This window comes from Scyliorhinus torazame, chromosome 6 (genome assembly GCF_047496885.1).
Source record: "Scyliorhinus torazame isolate Kashiwa2021f chromosome 6, sScyTor2.1, whole genome shotgun sequence".
Classification (NCBI taxonomy): Eukaryota; Metazoa; Chordata; class Chondrichthyes; order Carcharhiniformes; family Scyliorhinidae; genus Scyliorhinus; species Scyliorhinus torazame.
The window spans coordinates 294,134,585-294,161,068 of NC_092712.1; the positions used below are offsets into that span (position 1 = coordinate 294,134,585).

At 45.9% G+C, this 26,484-nt stretch overlaps 1 protein-coding gene across 4 annotated transcripts in view; it reads left to right on the forward strand.

The window, feature by feature from the left end:
- The window catches only part of LOC140425513 (sodium/hydrogen exchanger 3), a 146,534-nt gene that overhangs the window by 39,010 nt on the left and 81,040 nt on the right, over positions 1-26,484 (forward strand). The window contains exon 1 of one of the 4 annotated variants that reach the window (XM_072509877.1): positions 24,601-24,679. The exons of 2 other annotated variants lie outside the window; for them this stretch is intronic. In XM_072509877.1, coding sequence (XP_072365978.1) covers positions 24,658-24,679 — 22 coding nt within the window. In that variant the 5' untranslated portion in view covers positions 24,601-24,657. Of the gene's footprint in view, positions 1-24,600; positions 24,680-25,240; positions 25,571-26,484 lie in introns of those variants that run through there. One more of the 4 variants, XM_072509873.1, reaches the window with a different exon arrangement.

Sequence of the window (26,484 nt, forward strand, 5' to 3'; positions counted from 1 at the left end):
ATTAGAACAATGACGTCACTACACTTCTAAAGCATTGGTTGTAAAGCACCTCATCTTGTCATGCAATTTGCAACGTAAATGCAAATTAATTGGCTAGGTATGAAATAATATCAAGTACAATGCTTTGCATTGCTGACTGTTTGCTACTTTTTATTCTGTCTTGTATGTGCTTCATTTTGCATTTAATATCTTGAGGCAGTTTGTAAGCTGACTGCCCCCTGACACTTGACACAAATGAATGCTTGTTTATAAAAAAAAAAAAATTTTATTTGGGCATTTTCATGAAAACACACGAAAGCAAAATTATACAATGTTGTAAATAACCAACACCCGCTCCCCCCTCTTCCCGTCCTGGCTTTCCCCATTTTAACCCCCTTACTACCACCCTCTCCTTTTGCTAACTATTCAATCCTCCTTCAAGAAGTCAATGAACGGCTTCCACCTCTGAGCAAACCTGTCATCCGACCCCCTCAGGATGAACTTGACCTTCTCCAGCCTTAGGAATTCTGACAGGTCGCTCACCCACACCCCTGCTTTCAGCAGCTACGTCCCTCCAGTCAAGTAAGATCCGCCTCCGGGCCATCAGGGAGGCAAAGGCCAAACCGTCGGCCTCTCACTCCCTGGACTCCCAGGTCTTCTGGCACCCTGAATATTGCTATCTCTGGACTTGGGCCACCGTCGCCCCCAACACCTTGGATATTATGCCCGCAAACCCCTGCCAGAACTCCTTTAGCTTTGGGTCTTCCCAGACGTGTGGACGTGATTCGCAGGCCTCCCTGTGCACCGCCCACACCTGTCCTCTACTCCCTCAAAACACCAACTCATCCGCGCTACCGTCATATGTGACCTGTGAAGCACTTTAAACTGAATGAGCTTTGCCTCACACATGACGGGGAGGCATTCACCTTCTGCAGGGTCTCGGCCCACATCCCGGCCTCCACCTCCCCACCCAACTCTTCCTCCCACTTCTGCCTTATATCCCCCACCGGGACCCCCTCCCAATCTTATCTTGCGTTTGCTGATTTTGTCCATCTAAGTGGTGGATAATGGAAGTGCTGGCCAAGGAGCCTTGATGAACATCTTTAAGATAGTACGGGCCGGACTATAGCCATGGTGTGCTGATGGTAGAGGAAGATGGTGGAGGGAGTGGCAATGAAGTGGACTGCTTTGCCCTGGGTGATATCTAATTCCTTGACTGGAGCAGCGCTCAGCCACGCAAATGGAGAGGATTCCGTCACATTATTTGCACGTTGTGTGAAGAAGTGTTTGAAAAATCGGGAGTCGCTCACTATAAGACCTTCAAGCCTCCGCATTGTTGTGCAGTTTGGATTCCTGACATGTTTAATAATTTACTTTAATATACTGGAGGTTGATTAGGAAGGGCAGTAATCAAATAACAATAATAATTTACTTTAATATACTGGAGGTTGATTCGGAAGGGCAGTAATCAAATAACCATAATGAAGCTCAAGACCTCAGATTAGCTGTTAACTTGCAAGCGATTGTACTACCTTGCAGTAAAATGTTTGCACTCTGCTACCCTATTATTGAACGGTTTTAATTGTATATTGTTCCCACTTCAATCCAATCTTGGATTTTAGAATGAAGAATCTAATGGTAGATCAATGCAAAATATTACACTCTTATCAATAATGACCAAAGTCCAAGTATCACAAGTAATTACCGGCTAGGAAGGCCATCTCCCTTTGTTTGGTAAGAATGATTGGCACTTTTGTCTCCCACCCTACCACAGGGCAATTATTTATTAAATAACCCCAGGGGTGCAATCGGCCCACAATTTTGTCAGAGCTTCAGTCTGAAACCGGCACATAGCTCTCCAGCTGCACAGCTGGTTTTCCCTTCAGGTTCTCTGGCACTCCATGCCAGTTTGCGGCATCACTCATGGGTAGAGGCCGGCTCCACCGAGATTGGGGCATCATCTTTAAAGGGTGACCTGATCTGTGCAAAAAAAATACCCCCCCCCCCCACCCCCAAACCATCATACAAGCACTGGGGCACTTCCCCCTTGCAGGCACCAGGACATTCTCCCTGCCGTTGCCACCACGCCACCGATGGAGCTCCCGAGAGGGCCTCGCCTGGGCATGCCCCTCACCGCCCAGGGGCTAGACCTGTCTGTGCGCCCTCAGCATCATCATGACTTGCTCCAGCGGTCGTCAGGCAGGCGGGATGATGGCGGAAGTTGTGGTGTCAAGCCGCTAATATTTCAATGTATGCAAATCAAGCTCGTGCCCATCCCGGGCATGAAGCTGAATGTGGTGGGGGTAGGGAAGATTGGGATCTGAAATCTCACTGGTGCAAATCCAGTTTGTGGCCTCAAAGTTTTAGCATCCATTATGGGATTTGCACCCACGGTTAACGCAGATGCTAAATTACGACCCAAGTCTTTATTCGAGTTTGAATTTACTGACGATTTGTTATTTTATTTCTGTTCCTTTGTCCAAGTTGCACTCTTGGTACCAAATATTCCCGATTTTTTTCCACCCTGCCCACATACGGTGCAGCCACAATGGGCCAAATGGCCTCCGTCTGTGCTGTAAATACCAAATTATCTCCACCTCCGGATTACACCACCTAGGCTGGAAAGCTCCAGCTTAACCACACGTTCCTCATATTTATTACAATGGGAGTAAACCTTGTAGCTTTACTTTGCTTTTAAGCACCCCCCCCCCTCCCCCCAATTTGTTCTGATGACCAACACCAGACACTGACCAAAGCATCGTCGAGTTTGAGCGTGACTGTGACTTGTTGACATGTTTATTTCTGCATCCTATTCCCTTGGGTTTTCTTTCTTTCTGCTATTTGGACCTGTTGACACGAAAACAGAAAATGCTGGAAAACCCAGCAGGTCTGGCAGTACCTGTGGACAGAAACATTAGCATTTCAAGTCCGCATGACTCCTCTCTTCTTTAGATATTTTGAGGTATAGGTTTCTGACGCCTCCCATCTTCCTATCTCAGTTCATCCAAAATTCTTATCTTCGTATCCCAACTCTCATGAGTCCTATTCACCCATCGCTCCTGTATTCATTGCCCTACATTTGCTCTGGGTTCATAAACCCAAAATTCTCATCCTGCTGTTCAAATCCCTCCCAATTACCCTCAACCTGTTAAGAACTCTGCACTCCTCCAATTCTGGCTCCTTGCATCTTTGATTTCTTGAGGCTTTGGAAGTCTAGGCAATGTCATGTTGGGTACATATTTCCACAGTCCACGTGGGATGTTACCTCCTCCAAATTCTGTTCTCTGTGCACCTGGAACTATTTTGTATTCTGGCTACTGTGGTATTATCATAACTGTAAGAACTTCAAAAGTTAATGAAGTAGCCACTAGAGGGTGCTACAGTTACAAGTATCTAAGGCAGTGATGCTAAGTCAGAAGTACAAATAGTGTGAGTGAGAGCAGATCATGGTTATATCAGTATTAAGATTAGCTCTACATTCTTTAGGAGTATGTGTCGAATCCAAATTAGTAGTGTAAATAAATTCATAGCTTTGTTTCAGTTAAAGCTATTTCGTGGTCTTTGTGAACACTACACCAGCCATCCTGAAATAAGCAACTCCAAAGAACACCACAGCTATGAGATTTTATTTTGTCCTTGTGTGAATACAATTAGCTGATCTACACCATCACTCCTGGATTTTCACGGGTCAGTGAGGATCTGCAATGCTATCCGGGACAGAGCACTCCCCCACTCTCTCCTTTTTGGGGCAAACCCATTCAGGGCACCCTGCCCGTCTCTTATGAATATCCTCAGGGTTACCAATGACCAGAAACGGAGCTGGAATAGCCACGGGTTCTATGGCCACAAGAGCAGGTCAGAGGCTTGGAATGCTGAGGCGAGTAACTTGCCTCCTGACTCCCCAAAGCCTGTCGATCATCTACAAGGGCACATCAGTGTGATGGAAAACTCTCGCCTTGCCTGTTTTGGGGCAAACCCATTCAGGGCACCCTGCCCTTCTCTATGAATATCCTTGAGGTTACCAATGACCAGAAACTGAACTGGAATAGCCATGAGTTCTATGGCTACAAAAGCAGGTCAGAGGCTTGGAATGCTGAGGCGAGTAACTTGCCTCCTGATTCCCCAAAGCTTGTCCATCATCTACGAGGGGCACATCGGTGTGATGGAATACTCTCGTCTTGCCTGGTTGAGTGCAGCTCCAACAACAGTCAAGAGACTTAACACCATCCCGGACAAAGCCCGCTTTATTGCTACTCCTTTCACAAACATTCACTTCTTCCACCACCGAACAGTGGCAGCTGTGTGGACCATCTATAAGATGCACTGCTTGGAACTCATCAAGGGCTCATGAGGCAGCACCTTCAAAACCCTGACTTCTACCATCTAGAACACAAGGGCAGCTGATACATGGGGTTCCCACCACCTGGATGTTCCCCTCCCAAGTCACTCACCATCCTGACTTGGGGAGATATCGCCATTCCTTTGCTGTCAGTAGGTCAAATTCCATAAACTCTCTCCCTAAACAGCACTGTGAGGCGGAGGGCAGCATGGTGGTTAGCACTTCTGCCTCGCAGTGCTGGAGACTTGGGTTCAGTTCCGGTCTGGGGTGATTGTCAAGTTCCTCCCATGCCTGGGTGGGTTTCCTCCCACAGTCCAGCCTCCCCGAACAGGCGCCGGAATGTGGCGACTAGGGGCTTTTCACATTAACTTAATTGAAGCCTACTTGTGACGAGCGATTTTCATTTTTCATTTCATTTTCATTTCACAGTCCAAAGACGTGTAGGTTAGGTAGGGATCGGGTGAGGGAGTGGGCCTCTGTGTAATGCTCTTTCAGAGAGATGGTGCAGACTCAATGGGCTAAATAGCCTCCTCCATTTACATGGCACTGTTGGGATTCTATGGTGGGTGTACCTACAACACATGGACTGCAGCAGTTCAGGAAGGCAGCTCACTGCCACCTTCTCGGGGGTACGTAGGAATGGGCAAAGTGCTGACCTTGCCAGCGATGTCCATGTCCTATATATGATTTTTTTTAAAATGAGGAACACTTGTGCTTTTATTCAGAGATTGATTTACAGCCCCACCCTTGTTCTTGCTGCCCAACACTCGTATACATGTGGGGGTCACATGTTTTGACTGTGCTGCCAATGCTAGTGAGTACATTACTTAGTTTTCTGCTGGTGGACGGAATGAACATTTAGATAGCAGATGAAGAGCCAATCAAATTGACTATCTTAATTTGTAGGGTATTTGAGTACTTTTTATTAAAGATGCTGTAGTTAGGGCAGTGAGCTATTCCCTGGACTAGGCCACAGATTATGCAGGATTACATAGGATGCATGACACCAACAGTCTGTTCAGCCTTACTAATCCATGCTGATATTTACACGCCATTCAAACCTCTTCATCTAAATCTCCCAACATAACTCTGTTCCCTTCTTCCACATATATATGCTTGTCTAATCTCTCCTTAAATGAATCTGTACTATTCCACCACTCCGTGCGCTATTGAGATCCACATTCTCGCCATTCTTGGATGCAATTTTTCATATTCGGCAGAAATCCTGGAGGGAATTGTTGTCCTCTAGTAATGCTCTTCCCCACAAGTGGAAAAAATAGCCTCTGCATCCACTCTATGAAAACTTTTCATGATTATTTAAAAAAAAAAAACTATATTAGGTCACCCACTCGGCTTGCTTTCTTCGAGAAAAAGAGAGCCAGATAGTCGATTCTTTCCTGACCCTCCACTCATTTCTGGTATCCTACTTGTAAATCTTCTCTGCACCCTCTCTAATGCATCTAGATAATGCCTCAACAAAATGACCAAAACGGCAGTCAGTAAGTCTTGATACCAATTTAGCACAACTTCCTACTTTTCTCTCTCTCTCTCTCTCTCTCTAAAAATAAAGTAGTTTGATTTTTTTGGGCGGGGGGGGGGGGGGGGTCGCCTTGCTAACTTGTGAAGCAACTTCAAGCGATTGATGGATTTGTGTTCCCAAGATCCTTTTGTTGCTTTCCACCACTATGGTGTTCTTTGTGTTGCTTGTTTCAGGATGGTTGGCCTAGACCATCTAAGACCACCGAATAGCTTTTAACTTAAGCAAAGCTATGATTTAATTTACACTAATAAACTGGGATTCGACACTTCGTCCTTAAGAATGCACAACTGATCAATAACCTCTAACTAATCATCTACTGCTAATCTCACTACTGACATAAACTATAATCTAATCTGGCTCACAGTATCTGCTCTTATGACCTTCACTAGCTAGCTCCTGCATGCACGCCTCCCCTAAGGTCCAGCATTACTGCCTTTTATATAGTTGAATCTGCAGCTCCCTCTAGTGGCTACTCTTGACACTACATTAACCCTTGTAATGCTGATAGTAATAATACCACAACCACCAGGGCCTGCACCTTCCGAGTAACAACTTATTCTTCCTCCTAGAATAGATACTGAGGAAAACTGTAGCATCGCAATGCTGATCCAGCCTTAATAGTGCATTAGTGCTTTGTCATTCTTTCACAAGCAGTTATTTTTTAAGGTTACTGCACTGCAAGTGTTATCTATAATCTGGATGACTTTTCTTTTGACTCCAAACAAACAAGTTGTGGAGCAATATTTATAATTGTACCAAGTTTATTGGATAGTATAATGTGCCATTAAATGTTAGTCGGTGTCTTAAGACCAAATGTTGGTTTCAAACATGCCAAATAACTTGTTGCAGCTATATTACGAAACTAGTGTTTTGATATTTGTTATCTCGCCCATTGTATTTGTTTGAATGTGGTTTTGCATTTAGTTTTGAAATGCAAGATAAGATTGGGATTGCCTGATTCCAATTAAGGAACGACTAAAACGATAAGATTAGATTGTACAGTTGATATAAAAGGTAGATTGTACAGTTGATATGAAAGGTAAGCTGTTATTTTGAAGCAAGAGACCTTTGTTGCATTCTGTCATTTAAAAAAAAAATTTAGAGTGCCCAATTCTCTTTTTTTTTTCTCTCTCAATTACCCTGCACATCTTTTGGGTTGTGGGGGGGGGGAGACCCACTCAGACATGTGGAGACTGTGCAAACTCCACACGGAAGGCGACCCAGGGCCGGGATTGTACCTCTCCGTCTCTCTCCGATACCCCTTATGTGTCACAATGCAGGGGTCACTCTTGCCATGACATAAGCATGATTTGGAAAGGGGGGTGGAGGGGGCAGAGAGAGAAAGAGAGAGAATGAAGGAGAATTGGAGGGGGGTGGGGAGAAGAATGTAGGAGAAAAGTGTTAATATTTTTGAGGCAACTTGACCGCACGTGGAATATCCCCTGGTTGTAGAATCATAGGATTTACAGTGCAGAAGGAGGCTGTTCAGCCCATCAAGTCTGCACTGGCCCTTGGAAAGAGCACCCTAGTTAGGCCCACACATCACCCTATCCCCATAACCCCTCGTAATGTTTTGGACACGTAACCTGCATTTCTTTGGACTCTGGGAGGAAATCCGAGAACCCAGAGGAAACCCACGCAGACACTGGGTGAAACTGTAACCTGCACACAGACCAATCCCCTGAGGCCGGAATTGAACCCAAGTCCTGTGCCACCATATACTGGGGTCGCTCTTTCTAATTGGGTTTTAGAGTACACTTAGTCCAATGCACTGTGATTCTTTGCTTGCATCATGGTGCTGTAAAATATTCCCAAGAAAGTAAATGAGCTGTTTGTAGTGTTTCTTGGTCTAAAAATAGTCCTAGTCTTTAAACTTTATTATATCGCAACAGAATATTAATCCATTTTATGATGGCATTTAAGATGATCTAGGTCTGTAATTTAAAACATTGGACAGTAAACCCTGGTCGGGTAGGGCTATATTGTAACTATGAACAAGATACTTCCTCGCACATAACCACTAATAACATCGGACTAAGGCTACTGTATTTTGGGTGCTTCTTGTCGCTTGATGTATTTCTGATGAGGATAGTGAGTACAGTTCCATTTTATTTCAACTTGGGAGGTATTTTATTTATTTTTTGGTTCTTTATCTAACAGGTGATCGTACAACTAGACAATGACACACTTTCCCTCATTCTGACTCTTTTACCTCTGATTCAAACCAAGTGAAATCTGACCGTAACCACTTTTATTTTTGGCCAGTTGTCTTCCTAATTAGAAATCTTTGGCTCACTCTCTTGTTCGTGAGTCAGAATGTTTTGGGCTCTAGTCCAGAGGCTTCAGCACCAAACCTAGTCGGATGTGTGCTCTTGGATATGAAACGGTAAACCATGTTTTTCCCTTGGAGGGATCCCATGGATTTAAGAAAGGAGCAAGGGAATTATCCTGATATTTTGACTGTTACTAAGGTACAGCTGAGGTACCATGTTCTTGTTCAATTGTGTAACACTTTGTGTGCTACTTTGGCTATGTCCTTGCTTACAAATGCAATTTTTATGACCTGGTTTTAAAATCTAACTGATTTTGCAATACACTATAGTGCTTTAAATCACTTGACTTTTACACTGTACAGGCATTTATTTTGAAGCAGCTGGAAGTCGCAATAAAAACAGGCAATGCTGCAAATACATCGATCTATTGGCATCTGTAAAATGATGATCAGCTCTGATTATCTGGGTGTACCTGTGAGATGTATTGGCATCTGTAAAATGATGATCAGCTCTGATTATCTGGGTGTACCTGTGAGATGTATCATATTTATCATACTTTTATATATTCTAGTGTGCATGAGTTGGTCAGCTTCACAATAAAAGCTGGTCTTGTTAAAATTATTGTTGCCCTCCTTCTTCATGCTCCCTGAACAAACACTGTGTGTGCGCGTGTGTGTGTGTCAGATCGGACATGCTGGTTGACATATTTTCCCTTCTTACCTTTTTCTATTGTTAAAATTAAGGCTCATAACATTTTATCTCCTGTTCAACCACCAACTATGCAACACCCAGTCTCCTTCAGTCTTTCATTCCCTTTATAATCCCCAGACCTTTAAATCCATGCTTGTTATTGCTAAGGGGATACAATTGCTTTGTAATTAAATCACTGCTTAATCTTTACTGACCTTTTGATTTTTTTTTTTAAAAAGAAGAAAATATACGTCTCTGTGGTGCAATTTGTCAGCATGTTCAGCTGTTAACTAAAAGGTTAGTGGTTCGAGACAGTTCAGGGGCAGTGTCTTTAATGTTTACTGGTTTGTTGTTGTGAACCTGGATAATAATCGAGCCATCTCGAACATTACCTGTTGTCACTCGGATCCTTTATTTGATACATATTTATTTTAGGGTGGCACAGTGGTTAGCACTACTGCCTCAGTGCCAGGGACCTAGGTTCAATTCAGGCCTTCCTAGGGCTGACTGTCTGTCTGTCTGTGTGGAGTTTGCACGTTCTCCCCGTATCTGCGTGGGATTTCCTCAGAGTGCTCCGGTTTCCTCCCACAGTCGAAGGATGTGCAGGTGAGGTGGATTGGCCGTGATAAATTGCCCCTTGTGTCCAAGGATGTATGGGTGAAGTGGGGTTACAGGGATAGGGTGGGGGAGTGGGCCTAGGTAGGGTGCCCTTTCAGAGGATTAGTGCAGACCCCATGGGCTGATGGCCTGTTTCTGTGCTGTAGAAATTCTATTCTATAGATAATAAAATATAATTTGGAGATTGTCATCTGCAAAATGAATTCTGGACCATTCACTTGGATCTCATGGGTTTGCTTGAACTCTTTCCTCTTTTGTAATTTTTTGAAAAAAGCACTTGCCAATGTTAATGGCTGCTGTTCCTCCGTCATGTTAGTCCCTGACCTAGGTGGTATTTGAGTGGGTAATGACTCACGAACTACACCTCTCTGGTTGTTTTGACTGATTATCAATTTTGGATTAAGCAAACTTTCTATTCGCTCTTCATGTGGTAATCTGTCACGTGGACCCGTGTAATTTTAATATCCCTCTTTCTCTAATCATGGGTTATATTTCTAGCCCCATTGCTACTGTCAAGCATTCGTGAACTAATTCCGCACAACTGAAGGACTGAACATGGTTACTGTGGTGTTATATTGTATCACATGCAAGTCATCGAATTAATTGGATTTGACAACTTGGATAGATGGAGGGTGTCCATGGCTGTGATGGGTAATAAACTGAGGCTTGAGCCAGATTGTTTTCTCTTTTCGAGATTGCCTTTTGTGAGGATGAAAGCCTTGCTTGCCCGTTATATGGTGACAATCTGCACTCGGAGCATCAATGTCCATGTGTTGTGACCTGGCTGATAAAACTTTTCCAAACTTTTACCCCGTGAATGCACCACAAGGTCTACCCATTCTCTCTAAAATGTAGCTGTCCTGGTTTGTAGGCACGTTGCTGAGTGCCAAATAAGGAGTAGAGCCTTAAAATTGGGGCCAAACCCCAAACCATTAAAAAAAAACCTCCAACACCGCAAACAAATAGCTCCACTCCACACTACCAAATACGTTCTCTGCATCCAGAGCGCCACAATTCCGTCCCTTCTTCCAGAGAAGGCATCACATTCAATCAGCACTGCACATTAGACAACAACTGTTCACCCTTCACGAACCTCATCTGCTCTTTCCCAATCATCTTTGGTAGGCACACCTCCAACCTGCCAACACCTTTGCCAGAATCTTGACATTCACATTCAATAACAATATTGGCCTGTACGATCCACACTCTCTGCTGAGTCCTTATCCTTTTTCAGCAGCAGAGAAATGGATGCCTGTCCCATCGTCTCTGTCAGTACCCCCTTAACTACCGCGTGCGCATCGGCAGTGGCATCAACTGGCATGGTGGCACAGTGGTTAGCATTTTGCTTCACAGCACCAAGGACCCGGGCTTGGGTCACTGTCTGTGTGGAGTCTGCACATTCTCCCTGTGTCTGCGTGGGGTTCCTCCAGGTGCTCCAGTTTCCTCCCACAAGTCCCGAAAGACGTGCTTGTTCGATGAATTGGACATTCTGAATTCTCCCTCAGTGTACTCAAACAGGCTCCGGAATGTCGGGGCTGGTTTAGCACAGGGCTAAATCACTGGCTTTTAAAGCAGACCAAGGCAGGCCAGCAGCACGGTTCAATTCCCGTACCAGCCTCCCTGAACAGGCGCCGGAATGTGGCGACTAGGGGCTTTTCACAGTCACTTCATTTGAAGGCTACTTGTGACGATATGAGATTTTCATTTCATTTCATTTCATGTAGTGTCTAGGGGATTTAAAATGAATTAAATAAATACATTTTTAGAGTACCCAATTATACTTTTTTCCAATTAAGGGGCAATTTAGCATGGCCAATCCATCTACCCTGCAGACCTTTGGGTTGTATGGGTGAGACCCATGCAGATACGGAGCGAATGCGCAAACACCACATGGACAGTGACCTGGGGCTGGGATCGAACCTGGGTCCTTGGCACTGTGAGGCAACAATGCTAGCCATGGGTTGCATGTGGCGCAGTGATTAGCACTGGGACTGCGGTGCTGAGGACCTGGGTTCGAACCTGGCCCTGGGTCACTGTGTGGAGTTTGAACATTCTCCCCATGTCTGCGTGGGTTTCACCCCTGCAACCCAAAGATGTGCAGGTTAGGTGGATTGGCCACGCTAAATTGCCCCTTAATTGGAGAAAAAATAATTGGGTACTCTAAGTTTATTTTTAAAAAAGCATTGCCAGCCACTGTGCCACCGTGCTGCCCGCGACTAGGGAATTTTGACAGTAACTTCATTGCAATGTTAATGTAAGTCTACTTGTGACGCTAATAAAGATTATATTTTTATGTATTATATTATCCAGAAACTACTTAAACTCCATTGGGAAGCCATCTGCTGTGCCTTACCCGTCTGCATTTTCCTTAACGCTGTCCACACTTCCTCCAACCCTGCCCTCTCTTCCTCACATCTCGGCACCGCAACTGCCCTAAAAAACCCTTGTGTCTGACTCCGGCTTATTCAATTTCTTATCAAACTCTTCAATCACCTCAATCACCTGCTCCGGTGCCACTACCACCAACCGTCCTTTTCTGGACCCTAACAATCTCTCTCACTGCCGGCGGAGCTGGCCCGCCAACAAGCGGCGCCCACACATACAACCCCCTTTTGCCTGCCTGAATTGCTGAATCGCCTTTCTTGTGGACAGAAGGTCAAATCTCGCCTGCAGCCCCTTCCTCCTTATCCAAAGATCAGGAATCGGATCCTCCATATACCTTCCATCCACCGCCAAAACTTCCTCTACCAACTGTTGCCGCTCCTATCTTGCCTCCCTACCCACCAGAGTCTTGAACGAGAGAACCTCGCCCTTCACTGCTGCTTTCAATGCTTCCCATACAATTGATGGCGACACCTCCTACATAGTCCATCCTCAATCACGCGTCCCATTTTTGGTGCAAATGTTTGGATCTGCCAGCAACCTCTCATCCAGTCTACAAGTGCCTCTGTGCCGTCCCCTGCTCCAGGATCACATTCACCCACTGCGGAGCATAGTCCGTGATAACAATCGCAGAATATTCTGCCTTCCTCACCCCTGTCAACAGTGCCTTTCCAGTAGCAAAAAAGTCTATCCTCGAATACACATTGTGTGCTGGTGAAAAGAACAAATACTCCCCCTCCCGCGGATGCAGAGACCTCCACAGGTCCACCCCCTCTCCCCATCTCCTTCATAAATGACAACACCTTCACCGTGTCCTCAACCGCCGAGGGGGGGTCAGCGAATGCGGCATGGACCTAGTTACCTTTGGAAGGAAAGCCAATTTCAATGGGGTATGAATAGATCTGGCCCATGTAACTTGGGAATCAAATATCGGCGGAGAAAACTAATTGAGCAATGGGTTGCCTTTAAAGAGCAGGGAGTATGTATACATTCCCACAAGAGGGAAAGGAAGGACAAATCTAGCCAAACATCCCCGGATGAGGAGGGAGCAAGATGAAGCAGAGGAGGAGCAGGCATTATGGATGTCACGTTGGTAATATCTCAAGAACCAGGCTGAATATAGAAAGTTCTGAGTTGGAAGCGAAAAAAAGCAGCAAAGCTAAGAGCATGAGAAGAGATCGGCAGTCAACATGAAAGGGATCCAAAATTCTTCCATAGGGTATAAATATAAAATGGCGGTAGTAAAAGGAGGAGTGGACTGATTGGGGACCAAAAAGGGGATTTGCACACGGAGGCTGACACTGTGGTTGCATGGATCCTAAATTGACTGAGTAACAGGAAACTGTAGTGGTGAACCATTGTTTTTCCAGACTGAAATAGAGTGGATTTCCCCAGGGTTCAGTATTAGGACCATCCCTTTTCTCGATCTATATTAATGACCTAAACTTGGTAGTAGACTCCTCAACGACTCCCCCTCAGACTGATCTGTTCCCTGTAAGAACACTCTTCACGACGCCCTATGCTGCTCTTGCTCATGTATTTGCCCCTTGTTCCGCACTGTAATCAATCACTGTTTGTTGATGTACCGTTTGTCAATGTTCTGTTGATTATTCTTTTTGTCTACTATGTACGTACTGTGTGCTTTCCTCGGCTGCAGAAAAATACTTTTCACTGTACTTCAGTACACGTGACAAATCCAATCATCATCAAGTTCACACTCCGTTTCCTCTCCCATCTCACACAGATGGCTTGCTTCTGCCTCCAGCAGGTCAGCCCCATGTGCTGCTGAAACCTTGATCCATGCCTAGAATCGGATGGGCAGAACAGTGGCAAATGGAATTTAACCCTGAAAAGTGTGAGGTGCTACATTTTTGGGAGAACTAGCAAGGCAAGGGAATGCACAATGAATAGCAGGGCACTAGGATGTACAGAGGACCAGAGAGATATGGGGGGGGGGGGGGGGGGGAAGGGGGAGGAGCACATGTCCAAAGATCCTTAAAGGCAGCAGGAAAGATGGTTAAGAAGGCATATTTGATAGGTGTCTTTATTAACTGTGGCATAGAATATGATTGAGCTGTACAAAATGTTTGTTAGGCCACAGCTAGAGTGCCATGTACAGTTCTGGTCACCACACTAGGAAGGATGTGATTGCACTAGAAAGGGTGCAGAGGGGATTCACCAGGATGTTTTCTAGACTGGAGCATTTTGGCTATGGAGAGGCTGGTTAGGCTGAAGTTGTTTTCCTTGGGAGCAGAGAAGGCTGATGGGGAAACCTAATTGAGATGTACAAAATTGAGGAACATAGGGTAGATAAGAAAACTTTCCTCTTGGGGTCAACAACAAGGGGTCATTAGGTCAGAGACAGGAAATTTAGAGAGGTTTTGAGGGAAAGTTTAATTTCACCCAGAGGGTGGTGGGAATCTGGAACTCGCTGCCTGAAAGGGTGGTACAGGCAGGACTAATCACAACCAAAGCATTTAGATGAGCACTTGAAATGTCAGCGTACAAGGCATAGGTAGGTGCCTGATGGCAGGTGCAGACATGAGGGCCAAAGGGCCTATTTCGGTGCTGTAAAGCTCTTATGACTCTAATTTTTAAAATCGCACTGATGTACCATAGTAAATGGCCACCTGTACAACCCTTTCTGTGCTTCCCCTTGGTAAATTTACCCAAATCAGACCACTCCCTTGCTCTTTTCTCCATTGCCTTGTCTTTTTCCCTTTCATGTATTCATTGAATTCTCTTGCACGTTAATACAGAATCTCCTTTCAGTGAGCAAGATGCTCTGGCCTCCCTGTGGCATGTTTCTCTGGACAATCACAAGAATACCCATGCCTGGCAAACAACTTTTTACTGTATGAGAAGAGAACCTTTTACTGTATGAGAAGAGGATTCTGATTGATTGGTAGAGGCATTGTCATGGAAATGATTCTGCTTGATTCATTTAGCTTGATGCTGAAATAGGGTGCATCAAAGACATTGTGCAGGATAATGGCTACCCTGATCAGCTCATTACAAACCTACATATCGTAAGTGCCCAGTCTACCTCCAATTCGCAAAAATGAGCAACAGAAGGTAGTTCTGTATGCTACTGCTCCTATGCAGTAGCAACATGAATAGTAAGTGCCACTAACAGGATGCTGCTGTTGAGCAAAAAAGTCTTCTGATCACTCTCTAAAACAAGTAATGTGGTATATACAATTTCAGTGTCGGGGGGATGCTATGTATGTAGGTTGTACATCTCGAAGACTGGTGGGTCATATCAAACAGCATGTCCTTTCCAATGTTTGCAATCAGGCCATGCTTACAAAACCAAAAGTGTCTAACATTAAATTAGACAATATTTGCTAAATAATCCTCCATATGCGAAAAAAATTGTGCTGTTGACCAATTTAAAATTGGCAGTTGGGCCTGCAGTGTGGTGCACTTGCATGTACTGCAAGCTACATGTATATTAATACATAGGACTTTGTTCTTTGCAGACATAAAGAACGTGCACACACATTGTGCCTGTTTCAGCTAAACAAGTAAAAAGTGACAGCCATTCGCTGGTTCATTCCTCAGGGCGTTGCTGTGACCAATCCGAGCCATGCTGCCTGGTTTAAATTTCAAACCGCTTGGCATCAACAGGTGCATTCTTGATGGCAATGCCTCTCTCTGCCAACCAATCACCTCTCTTCTCGTACAGTATGAAGTTGGTGCTTCCTCTTGCATTGTATTCTTGCGATCGTACTGATTGTATGCAAGATGAAAAGGTTTAACATAATACCTTCTTTCAAAAATTTACAAATTAAGCCTTTAACCTCTGGCTTTCCTATTACCGTTGCTGGCTAAATTCTGTTCTTCTGTATATTTCACCCCTTCCCCCTTCTACTGCTTGGTTCAGTCATTGAGTCCTACATCTCACCACCTGGTTGTCTTCGGCTTGCATCTTAGAAGCTCCTCGGCACAAATCTCTCCAGCCAAGCTCTCTTTTAATCTTTGCTTTGATGGCTCATTGCCCATTTTATATGTTGCCTATCCATGAAGCTTCTCAAGATAACTTAAATGCACGATGATGGCAACAACAATATTTAATGAGAAGTACAATCTTTACTTTATGCTAGCTCTGCTAGAATGTTGTTTTGAAATGATTAACAACCCAGAGTGCAAACTGCATAATGAATTACACATTAACATGGTGTAAGTGTGCCCTTTTGTTGTACGATGTGTTCTGAAGTGCAAATATGGAGATCAAATATTTATTTTGCTATCCCAATAATACAACTGCCCTGGAGTACTGTAATCTTCTGGCACAACTAGGTCTGGTATTCTTAGTAGGCATCTGAAGAGGTGGATGAGAAGACAGAGTGATGTACTCATGTCCAATGCCCTTTTCTTTTGGGTAGTGACTGCTGCAGCCAGTTGTGTAACCAGAGTTCTCCCCTTCTAGCTGGAATCCTTAGCCCTTACTGGGCTTCAGGTTAAGATCAACTATTAACTCTGATTTGTGGTAAAAGTTTAATTTGCCAATTTACCATCCTGGGCGAAGAGAGAATTTGTTGCACAAAGGATTCTTGTAGCACTGAAATGTCTCACCATGGGAAGTGCTAGAGGACAAGGCCAATAATAATAATAATAATAATAATCTTTATTGTCACAAGTAGGCTTACATTAACACTGCAATGAAATTACTGTGAAAAGCCCCTAGTCGCCACATCCCGGCACCTGTTTGGGTACACTGAGAATTCAGAATGTCCAATTCACCTAACGCCATGCCTTTCAGAACTTGTGGGAGGAAACTGGAGCACCCAGAGGAAACCCACACAGACACGGAGAACATGCAGACTCCGCACAGACAGTGACCCAAGCCAGGAATCGAACTTGGAACCCTTGCGCTGTGAAGCAACAGTGCGAACCACTGTACATCTTTGGTGATAAAATTGAGAATGTTACTTGAAGGTGAGGAAGGCTATCGGAGTTATGTGGCGTTTTGGGTTGCTCTAGTGAAGAATTAGGACAGACAGTGGTTTGATTGGCCTCCTGTAAGATAAACCTCCGGTTCTGAATTGCTTGTTGGAGGGAACAAATAGTGTTTTGCATTTCTCAACAGAGACATTACATGTCTTGTTGCTCAAATGTAAGTTTTAAAATAAAACGAGCAAAAGAGAATACTAATTTTTATTAAGACTGAACTACAGAGTGTTTTCAAAACTATAAACCCATGACGGGCAACCTAGTGGACCACGTGAGAATCCCTCCATCTCAGTGGGCTGCAAGATTGAAATGAACATTGTTCACTAACCGTGACCTTCACGAATAAGATCAATTATATTTAATGCAAGCCAAATATTTCACAACCACTTTTGAAAATGTTTAATCATTTATATGTAAATACAACTGTCGTCAACTTTAAATGGTAAAAGGGCAGCACGGTGGCGCAGTTGTTAGCACTGCTGCCTCGTGGCGCCTAGGACCCAGGTTCGATCCTGGCTCTGGGTCGCTATCCATGTGGAGTTTGCACATTCTGCCTGTGTTTGCGTGGGTTTCTTCTCCCACAATCCAAAAGATGCGCAGGGCAGGTGGATTGGCCACGCTAAAATTGCCCCTTAATTTGAAAAAATGAATTGGCTACGCTAAATTTATTTAAAAAAAAAAAAAAAAAACTTTATGGTTAAAAACAAGAACTATTTACACTTTGGATGCACTGCTTTCACTGTACTGTATACGCACAGCGCAATCAGCTTTACTTGCGTATCACTTCAGTTATACAGGTAGGGAAAAAAAACTACACAAGATGTGGCAACCCTACACGTGAGCAATGGTCAACAAAATGTCTCGTGGGTCACACTCTGAATCCAGATAGGCTGCATGTGGCCCCTGGGTCGTAGGTTGCCCACCACTGCTATAAACTCTTCATTCTCCTTCAAAGGAACACTTTTTTTCTGTTTTAAGGTCGTAAACATTTTTGGGAGCAAGAAGTTATATATGGAATATTCATATCCAGGGAGTTTAATGTATTTGTCAGGATTAAAACTGAGTTACATGACTGGCAATATTTATCCTTTTTTGAGTACCCAATTCTTTTTTCAATAAATGCGCAATTTAACATGGCCAAATCACCTACTCGGCATATTTTTCTTGGGTTGTGGGGATGAGGCCCACGCAGACTCGAGAAGAATGTGCAAACTCTGCACAAACAGTGAACCAGGGCTGAGGTTGAACACGGGCTCTCGGCGCCGTGAGGTAGCAATCTAACCACTGCGCCATTGTGCACAGTAAAGTTCTGCAAACAACAATGTGGCAATGGCCAGCCCATCCATTTTAATTATGTTGTTTGGGGGGATATCCTGATGTCGTTAAAGTATGATATCCACCTTTTAATGGGCAGGCAGGGCCTCTGCTTCATGTCTCAACTGAAAGTTAACAACCACCTTTCTTTTTATAGCGTATCTTTAAAATGGTAAACCATTCCAAAATTTCACATGTGTTACTGTACAAAATCTGACTGATTTACATAGGAACATAGGAATTGGGAGCAGAAGTAAGCATTCATCCCTTCAAGCCCAAGCCTGCTCCGCCATTCAATCAGATCATGGCTGATTTCTTCCTGGTCTCAAATCCACCTCACTGCCTGTTCCCCATATCCCGTTGTCTCCTTTGTAAATCAGAAATATATCTATCTCTCCACTGCACTATGGGACAGCGAGTTCCACAAATTCGCCACATTCTGCGAGTAGTTCCTCCTCATCTCCGGTTTATATATCTACCACCTCGCAACCTATATCTATGACCACTCATTCTAACTTGCCCCAAGGGGGGGAACATTTGGTCTACGTTTACTTGATCAATCCCGCTTAGTATTTTGTATACCTTGATAGGATCCCCTCTCCTCCTTCTAAACTCCAGCGAGTACAAGTCCAAACTGTTCAATCTCTCCTCATTCATCCCTGGAATCAATCAAAATAAAAAGGGTTGGCCCTCTGAAGGATAGGCAAGGGAATCTATGTGTCGAGCCAGAGGAAATGGGCGAGGTACTAAATGAATACTTTGCATCAGTATTCACCAAAGAGAAGAAATTGGTAGATGTTGAGTCTGGAGAGGGGTGTGTAGATAGCCTGGGTCACATTGAGATCCAAAAAGATGAGGTGTTGGGTGTCTTAAAAAATATTAAGGTAGATCAGTCCCCAGGGCCTGATGGGATCTACCCCAGAATACTGAAGGAGGCTGGAGAGGAAATTGCTGAGGCCTTGACAGAAATCTTTGGATCCTCACTGTCTTCAGGGGATGTCCCGGAGGACTGGAGAATAGCCAATGTTGTTCCTCTGTTTAAGAAGGGTAGCAAGGATAATCCAGGGAACTACAGGCCGGTGAGCCTTACTTCAATGGTAGGGAAATTACTGGAGAGAATTCTTCGAGACAGGATCTACTCCCATTTGGAAGCAAATGGACGTATTAGTGAGAGGCAGCATGGTTTTGTGAAGGGGAGGTCGTGTCTCACTAACTTGATAGAGATTTTCGAGGAGGTCACTAAGATGATTGATGCAGGTAGGGCAGTGGATGTTGTCTATATGGACTTCAGTAAGGCCTTTGACAAGGTCCCTCATGGTAGACTAGTACAAAAGGTGAAGTCACACGGGATCAGGGGTGAGCTGGCAAGGTGGATACAGAACTGGCTAGGTCATAGAAGGCAGAGAGTAGCAATGGAAGGATGCTTTTCTAATTGGAGGGCTGTGACCAGTGGTGTTCCACAGGGATCAGTGCTAGGACCTTTGCTGTTTGTAGTATATATAAATGATTTGGAGGAAAATGTAACTGGTCTGATTAGTAAGTTTGCAGACGACACAAAGGTTGGTGGAATTGCGGATAGCGATGAGGACTGTCAGAGGATACAGCAGGATTTAGACTCGAGTATTGAAAGTTAAAGAGATCTAGGAGTACAGGTCCACAGGTCACTGAAAGGGGCAACACAGGTGGAGAAGGTAGTCAAGAAGGCATACGGCATGCTTGCCTTCATTGGCCGGCGCATTGAGTATAAGAATTGGCAAGTCATGTTGCAGCTGTATAGAACCTTAGTTAGGCCACACTTGGAGTATAGTGTTCAATTCTGGTCGCCACACTACCAGAGGATGTGGAGGCTTTAGAGAGGGTGCAGAAGAGATTTACCAGAATGTTGCCTGGTATGGAGGGCATTAGCTATGAGGAGTGGTTGAATAAACTCTGTTTGTTCTCACTGGAACGACGGACGTTGAGGGGCGACCTGATAAGAGGTCTACAAAATTATGAGGAGCATAGACAGAGTGGATAGTCAGGCTTTTCCCATGGTAGAGGGGTCAATTACTAGGGGGCATAGGTTTAAGGTGCGAGGGGCAAGGTTTAGAGTAGATGTATGAGGCAAATCTTTTACACCAGCGGGTAGTGGGTGCCTGGAAGTCGCTACCGGAGGAGGTGGTGGCAGCAGGGACGATAGTGACATTTAAGGGGCATCTTGACAAATACATGAATAGGATGGGAATAGAGGGATACGGACCCGGGAAGTGTAGAAGATTGTAGTTTAGTCGGGCAGCATGGTCAGCACGGGCTTGGAGGGCCGAAGGGCCTGTTCCTGTGCTGTACTTTTCTTTGTTCTTTGTTCGCCGTCTCAGTGCATTAGACTTGAGCACAAATTCTAAGTTGATACTTTGCTGCAGTACCGAGGGAATGTTTCTGATGAACAATTAACCAGTTTGCCCCTTCTGTAGATGTTAATGATTCAATGGCAGTGACTCAAAGCACAGTTTTCTGGCCAATAATGATCTTTATAATAATCTTCATTAGTGGATCAAGTAGGCTTACATTAACACTGCAATGAAGTTGCTGTGAAAATCTCCTATTTGCCACATTCCGGCGTCTGTTCGGGTACATGGAAGGAGAATTCAGAATGTCCAATTCACCTATCAGCATGCCTTTTGGGACTTGTGGGAGGAATCCGGAGCACCCGGAGGAAACCCATTCAGACATAGGGAGAGCGTGCAAACACTGCACAGACGCACAGACCGTGACCTAAGCCGGGAATCGAACCCGGGTCCCTGGCGCTGTGAAGCAGCAATATTTGTCTCCCAACTCCTATCACTAAAACAGAACAGATTATCTGGGCATTACCTCACTGCTGTTTGTGGGAGCTTGTGATTTCCCTATTATAACAACTACACCGGCTGAAAGAGATTTGGGAGGTTCTGAAAGGAGAATTTGAAATTGGAGTCCTTTCCATAATTAATTATCGAAAATACAGGAAGTCATGGGGATTATTTCTGGGATGTTGAGACTCTCTCAGCTCGAGTGACTTGTGCTGGCACATACTGAATCTCCTGAGGTCTGCAGGGATAACCTCTTCAAAAGGCCTCCATTGACTGAAGCAGTCTCATTGACACAGGTCCTCAGAACACATGCACCCATTTGGAAATTCTTCTGGCCCTTACTGGAATACACTGCAAACTAACGACAACCCCACCTCTCGATGGCCCACCTCACAGTTGAGTGCAACATGTTCACTGACTCGAGCGGTCAAGTGCCAGGTTTCAACCTTGTGTGGAAAATCTGGACCACCCTCGACAGCTTGAGGATGGGCTGGCTGGAGAATGATATGGCCACAAGTGGAATAGCTTAAATTTTGACTGGCCACCCAAGTCAGGCCATTGGCCATACACTTGAGTCCCTACCCTGAGATCCATCCCTGCTGGCATCACAACCATTTGTCTGCCAACAAATTATAATTGCTCACTTGGACATGTGAATATTGAAACTCTAACAATCTGCCTTCCTCCCGAGGGCAGGCCCTCGCTAAACTTTAGTAAAAGAAAAATACTGCGGATGTTGGAAATCTGAAAACAGAAAATGCTGGTAAACTCGGGTCAATCAGGCTTTTTAAAATAAACATTTAATGGTTGACTCACACACATTTAGCTATTCTTTTTAAAAAAAAATACTTTTTATTAAAGGTTCTCATAAAATATCAATAACAAAATGAGAAAGAAAAAAGAACCCAACAGGGTTAAGTACAGAACACAATCAAAAAAAGCAACCCCCCCCCCCCCCCCGTACATAAATAATAAATTAACATTATCACCCCGACTTAACACATCGGGTGTATACACCCCCTCAGACCCCCCAGTGTAAATAACATGAACAAAAATACAGTAAATCCCCCCCCCCACCCCCCCCCCCCCCCCCCCCCCCCCCTCGAGCAGCTGCTGCCATTTACCAATGTCTATCATTCTGCCAGAAAGCCTAAGAACGGTTGCCACCACCTAAAGAACCCTTGTACCGACCCTTTTCAAGGCGAATTTCACCCTCTCCAGTTTAATGAACCCTGCCATATCGCTGATCCAGGATTCCACGCTTGGGGTCCTCTCATCTTTCCACTGAAGGAGAATCCTTCGCCGGGCTACCAGGGACGCAAAGGCCAGAATTCCGGCCTCTTTCGCCTCCTGCACTCCCGGCTCCTCTGCCACCCCAAATATTGCGAGCCCCCAGCCCGGTCTGACCCTGGATCCAACCACCCTCGACACCGTCCTCACTATGCCCTTCCAAAATTCCTCCAGCGCTGTGCATGCCCAGAACATATGGGTGTGATTTGCTGGGCTCCCTGAGCACCTAACACACCTGTCCTCACCCCTAAAGAACCGGCTCATCCTTGTCCCGGTCATGTGTGCCCTGTGCAGCACCTTAAACTGTATGAGGCTGAGCCTCGTGCACGAAGAGGAAGAGTTCACCCTCCCTAGGGCATCTGCCCACGTCCCCTCTTCGATCTCCTCTCCCAATTTCTCCTCCCACTTACCTTTCAACTCCACCACCGAGGCCTCCTCCTCCTCCTGCATCACCTGGTAAGTTTCCGAGATCTTCCCCACTTCCACCCACCCCCCGAGAGCACCCTGTCCTGTACTGTGTGTGGCAGTAGCCGCGGGAATTCCGCCACCTGCCGTCTGGCAAACGTCCTTACCTGTAAGTACCTGAAGGTGTTCCCCAGGGGGAGCCCGCACTTCTCCTCCAGCTCACCCAAGCTCGCGAACTTCCCGTCCACAAACAGGTCCCCCAACTTTTGGATCCCTGCCCTGTGCCACCCCGAAAACCCTCCACCTGTTCTTCCTGGGGCGAACCGGTGGTTCCCCGTAATGGGGTCCATGCCGAGGCCCCAACTCCTCCCCCCCCCCCCCCCCCCCCTATGCCGCCTCCACTGCCCCCAAATTTTGAGGGCCGCCACCACCACCGGGCTCGTGGTATACCTCCTTGGAGGGAGCGGCAGAGGCGCCGTTGCCAGCGCCCCCAGATTCGTACCCACACAGGACGCCGTCTCCAGCCTCTTCCATGCAGCCCCCTCCCTCTCCATCACCCACTTGCGCACCATCGTCGCATTGGCGGCCCAGTAGTACCCACAGAGGTTGGGCAGCGCCAGCCCCCCCTATCTCTACTCCACTCCAGGAACACCCTTCTCACCCTCGGAGTCCCTCGCGCCCACACAAACCCCATTATACTCCTGTTAACCCGCCTGAAAAAAGCCTTCGGAATAAACACGGGGAGGCACTGGAACAGGAACAGAAACCTTGGGAGCACCGTCATTTTGATTGACTGCACCCTACCCGCCAAGGACAGCGGCAACGCGTCCCACCTCTTGAACTCCTCCTCCATTTGCTCCACCAGCCTTGTAAAGTTAAGCCAATGCAGGGCCCCCCAGCTCCTGGCCACCTGGACCCCCAAATATCTGAAGCTCCTCTCCGCCCTTTTTAGTGGGAGCTCGCCAATCTCCCTCTCCTGGTCCCCTAGCTGAACTACGAACAGCTCGCTCTTCCCCATATTGAGCTTGTACCCCGAAAAGTCCCCGAATTCCCTAAGGATCCTCATTACCTCTGGCATTCCTCCCACCGGGTCCGCCACATACAGCAGCAGGTCATCCGCATAAAGCGACACCCTATGCTCCTCCCCACCCCGCACCAACCCCCTCCAGCTCCTCGATTCTCTCAGTGCCATAGCCAGGGGTTCAATCGCTTGTGCGAAGAGCAGGGGGGACAGGGGACATCCCTGTCTCGTCCCTCGGTGCAACCAAAAGTACTCTGACCTCCTCCTATTTGTGGCCACACTCACCACTGGGACCTCATACAACAGCCTAACCCACCTGACAAACCCCTCCCCAAACCCGAACCTCTTCAGCAGGTACCCCCACTCGACCCTATCGAAGGCTTTCTCAGCGTCCATCGCCACCACTATCTCCTCCTCCCCCTCCGGCATCATGATAACGTTCAAAAGCCTCCGCACATTCATCTACATTTAGCAAGGAAATCGGTCTGTAAGACCCACATTGCAGGGGATCCTTGTCCCGTTCAGGATCAAGATCAGTGCCTGGGACATCGTCGGGGGTAAAGCCCCCCCCCCCCCTCCCTTGCCTCACATTTAGCTATTCTAATGCTCGGTGAGCTCCACAAATGAACGATGTTAAAATAAACATTTTCTCACTTGAGACGTCTGGGTACCCAACTGCATTCTAAATTTTCTCTACTACAAGTCGCCAATATAAATCCTATTATCAGGGGCCAATGTGTTCAACGGTCCAGCAATGCGTGGCCTACGACCTGACCATGTTGCTAGAAGCCCCTATCCTGCAGGCGAGTTAGCAAACTAAAAGTTACATCCTATTGGCCCTTCATTTATTAACTGTTCTTTTAAAGGTGACCTTTGCAATTTGCATTTTTAATGCAAACTCTGCCGGGGTTTGTACGCGTCTTTTTCTTTGGAATATAAATGAATATTCTGATTTATCACCACTGCAGTTTGGGAAAGGTGTCGGTCTGAGTTCAAATGTCTCGTTGCTTTCTCTACCATGGCACATGCCCTGTGCTTTCTGGCTGGGTAAGTAGCTGAACGTGTGTGTTTTTCTGTTTGGTGGTTAGAATGTTTGACAGCTGAAACTTTTGTGGTGGGGGGGGGGGGGCGAGGGGGAGCACGAAATGTCTCAACTTGCTGGAAGGAAGATGTTTACATTTTTTTTGTGGGGGGAGAATTAATTTTGACAGAGGATGTCACAAAGGGGAATGAAGTTTACAGTGAGAGGTAGCCTAGGGATGGTGCTGGCCCCCCTGTCTGTATCCCCTCCTGTGATGGACTCACTCCCCACACAATCAGGATCCCAGGGATTAGTAATACTGACTGGGTCTGCCTTCGTTGAGGCCCTGGTCCCAATGACATTCGTCTCCGCTCTGATCTCTCTTCCCCCTCCCCACGGGAGTAAAGAACACTAAGGACAAGCCTTTTGGAATAGACTTTCTGCAAAGGAAACCTTTAACTTTGAGCTTGAGCTGAAGGAAGGAGGACACTGGCCACAAGGTTTCATTGAGCTAGCTGGCAAAGGAGAGAGGGAGCGAAGTCTTGGTGTAATTATAGGTGCAGTTACTGTAATTCTGTCCGAGGTGACACACAGGCCCCACCTCCTTTTAATTGACCGGCTTTATAAATGTAGCAGTTTAAGAGGGTTTTTGCCTGAGCACTCCGACATGGCCGGGGATAGGCGCCGGTGTGGGGGTGGCTGCAGTCTTTGGTCTCTTGTGCTGCTGCTGGCTCTGGCTGCATTGCTCGGCTGTTCGGCAGAAGGAACGGGTGAACCCAGTCGGGTCACTGGGGAGACTCCGGCCGGCCCCAACTCCAAGTCCAGCCGTTACCAGATCGTCACCGTTGATTGGCAACATGTGGAAGACCCCTACACCATTGCCAGCTGGGTATTGGTGGCTGGTTTGGCTAAAATTGGTGAGCAATTGGGGGGGGGGGGGGGGGGGGAAAGAGGGTCTTCACTAGATGTTGAAACTCTCTTGAGGAACTCTCTTGAGGGGTTGACTTCTGTTAATGCAAGTTAATTTTTGGATTGTGTGAAACCAGGACGTGGTTTAAAAATAGGAGAACTTCCTTTGGAGTTGATTATTTTAATCTGAAATCTTGGGTATCTGTTTCTGTATGTATTGGAGCTCAGTGAAGCTATGCATCAGGTCAGGGGATAGCTGTGATAAAGTGGTATTATCAATGGACTAGTAATCGAGTGACTCTGGGTAATGCTCTGGGGTCCTGAGTTCAAATACCACAGCAGATGGTGAAATTTGTGTTCAATTTATCCATCCGGTCTGTTGTTTTAATCAAAAACAGAAATATAGGGAGTGGGAAGGGGGGCGAACGTTTCGAGTCTGGATGGCTCTTTCTTAAGGCTGTTATTTTAATGGATTGTTTTTCATCTAGAAGGTAAATATTGAGGGGTTTACTCGACTAGTGCCTGCCCAGCTTTTACGATTCTGCCTGAAGAAGTTGACCTGTGTGTGTGAGAGTGGGGGTTTCATGGACTTGGGACTAGTTGCACATCTTGCTGAAGTTGTCACTTGTTGAGTCTTGATTGTTGGCATCGACTTTTCAACTCTGGGCGCGTATCTCGACTAATTAGCGCAGTCTCTCTCCTAATCCCCTTTTTCCGTTTCCCAACACTTACCTACATGCTTAAAAAAAATCCAATTCAGGGGCAATTTAGCGTGGCCAATCCACTACCCTGCATATCTTTGGGTGGTGGGGATTATGACTATGTATTGCAAATGAAGGGTTAACAATTTAATGTGAATACTTCCAACCACTAGATGGCGATCAAGAGTACACATGTGAATCACTTGATACCCTAGATTCTG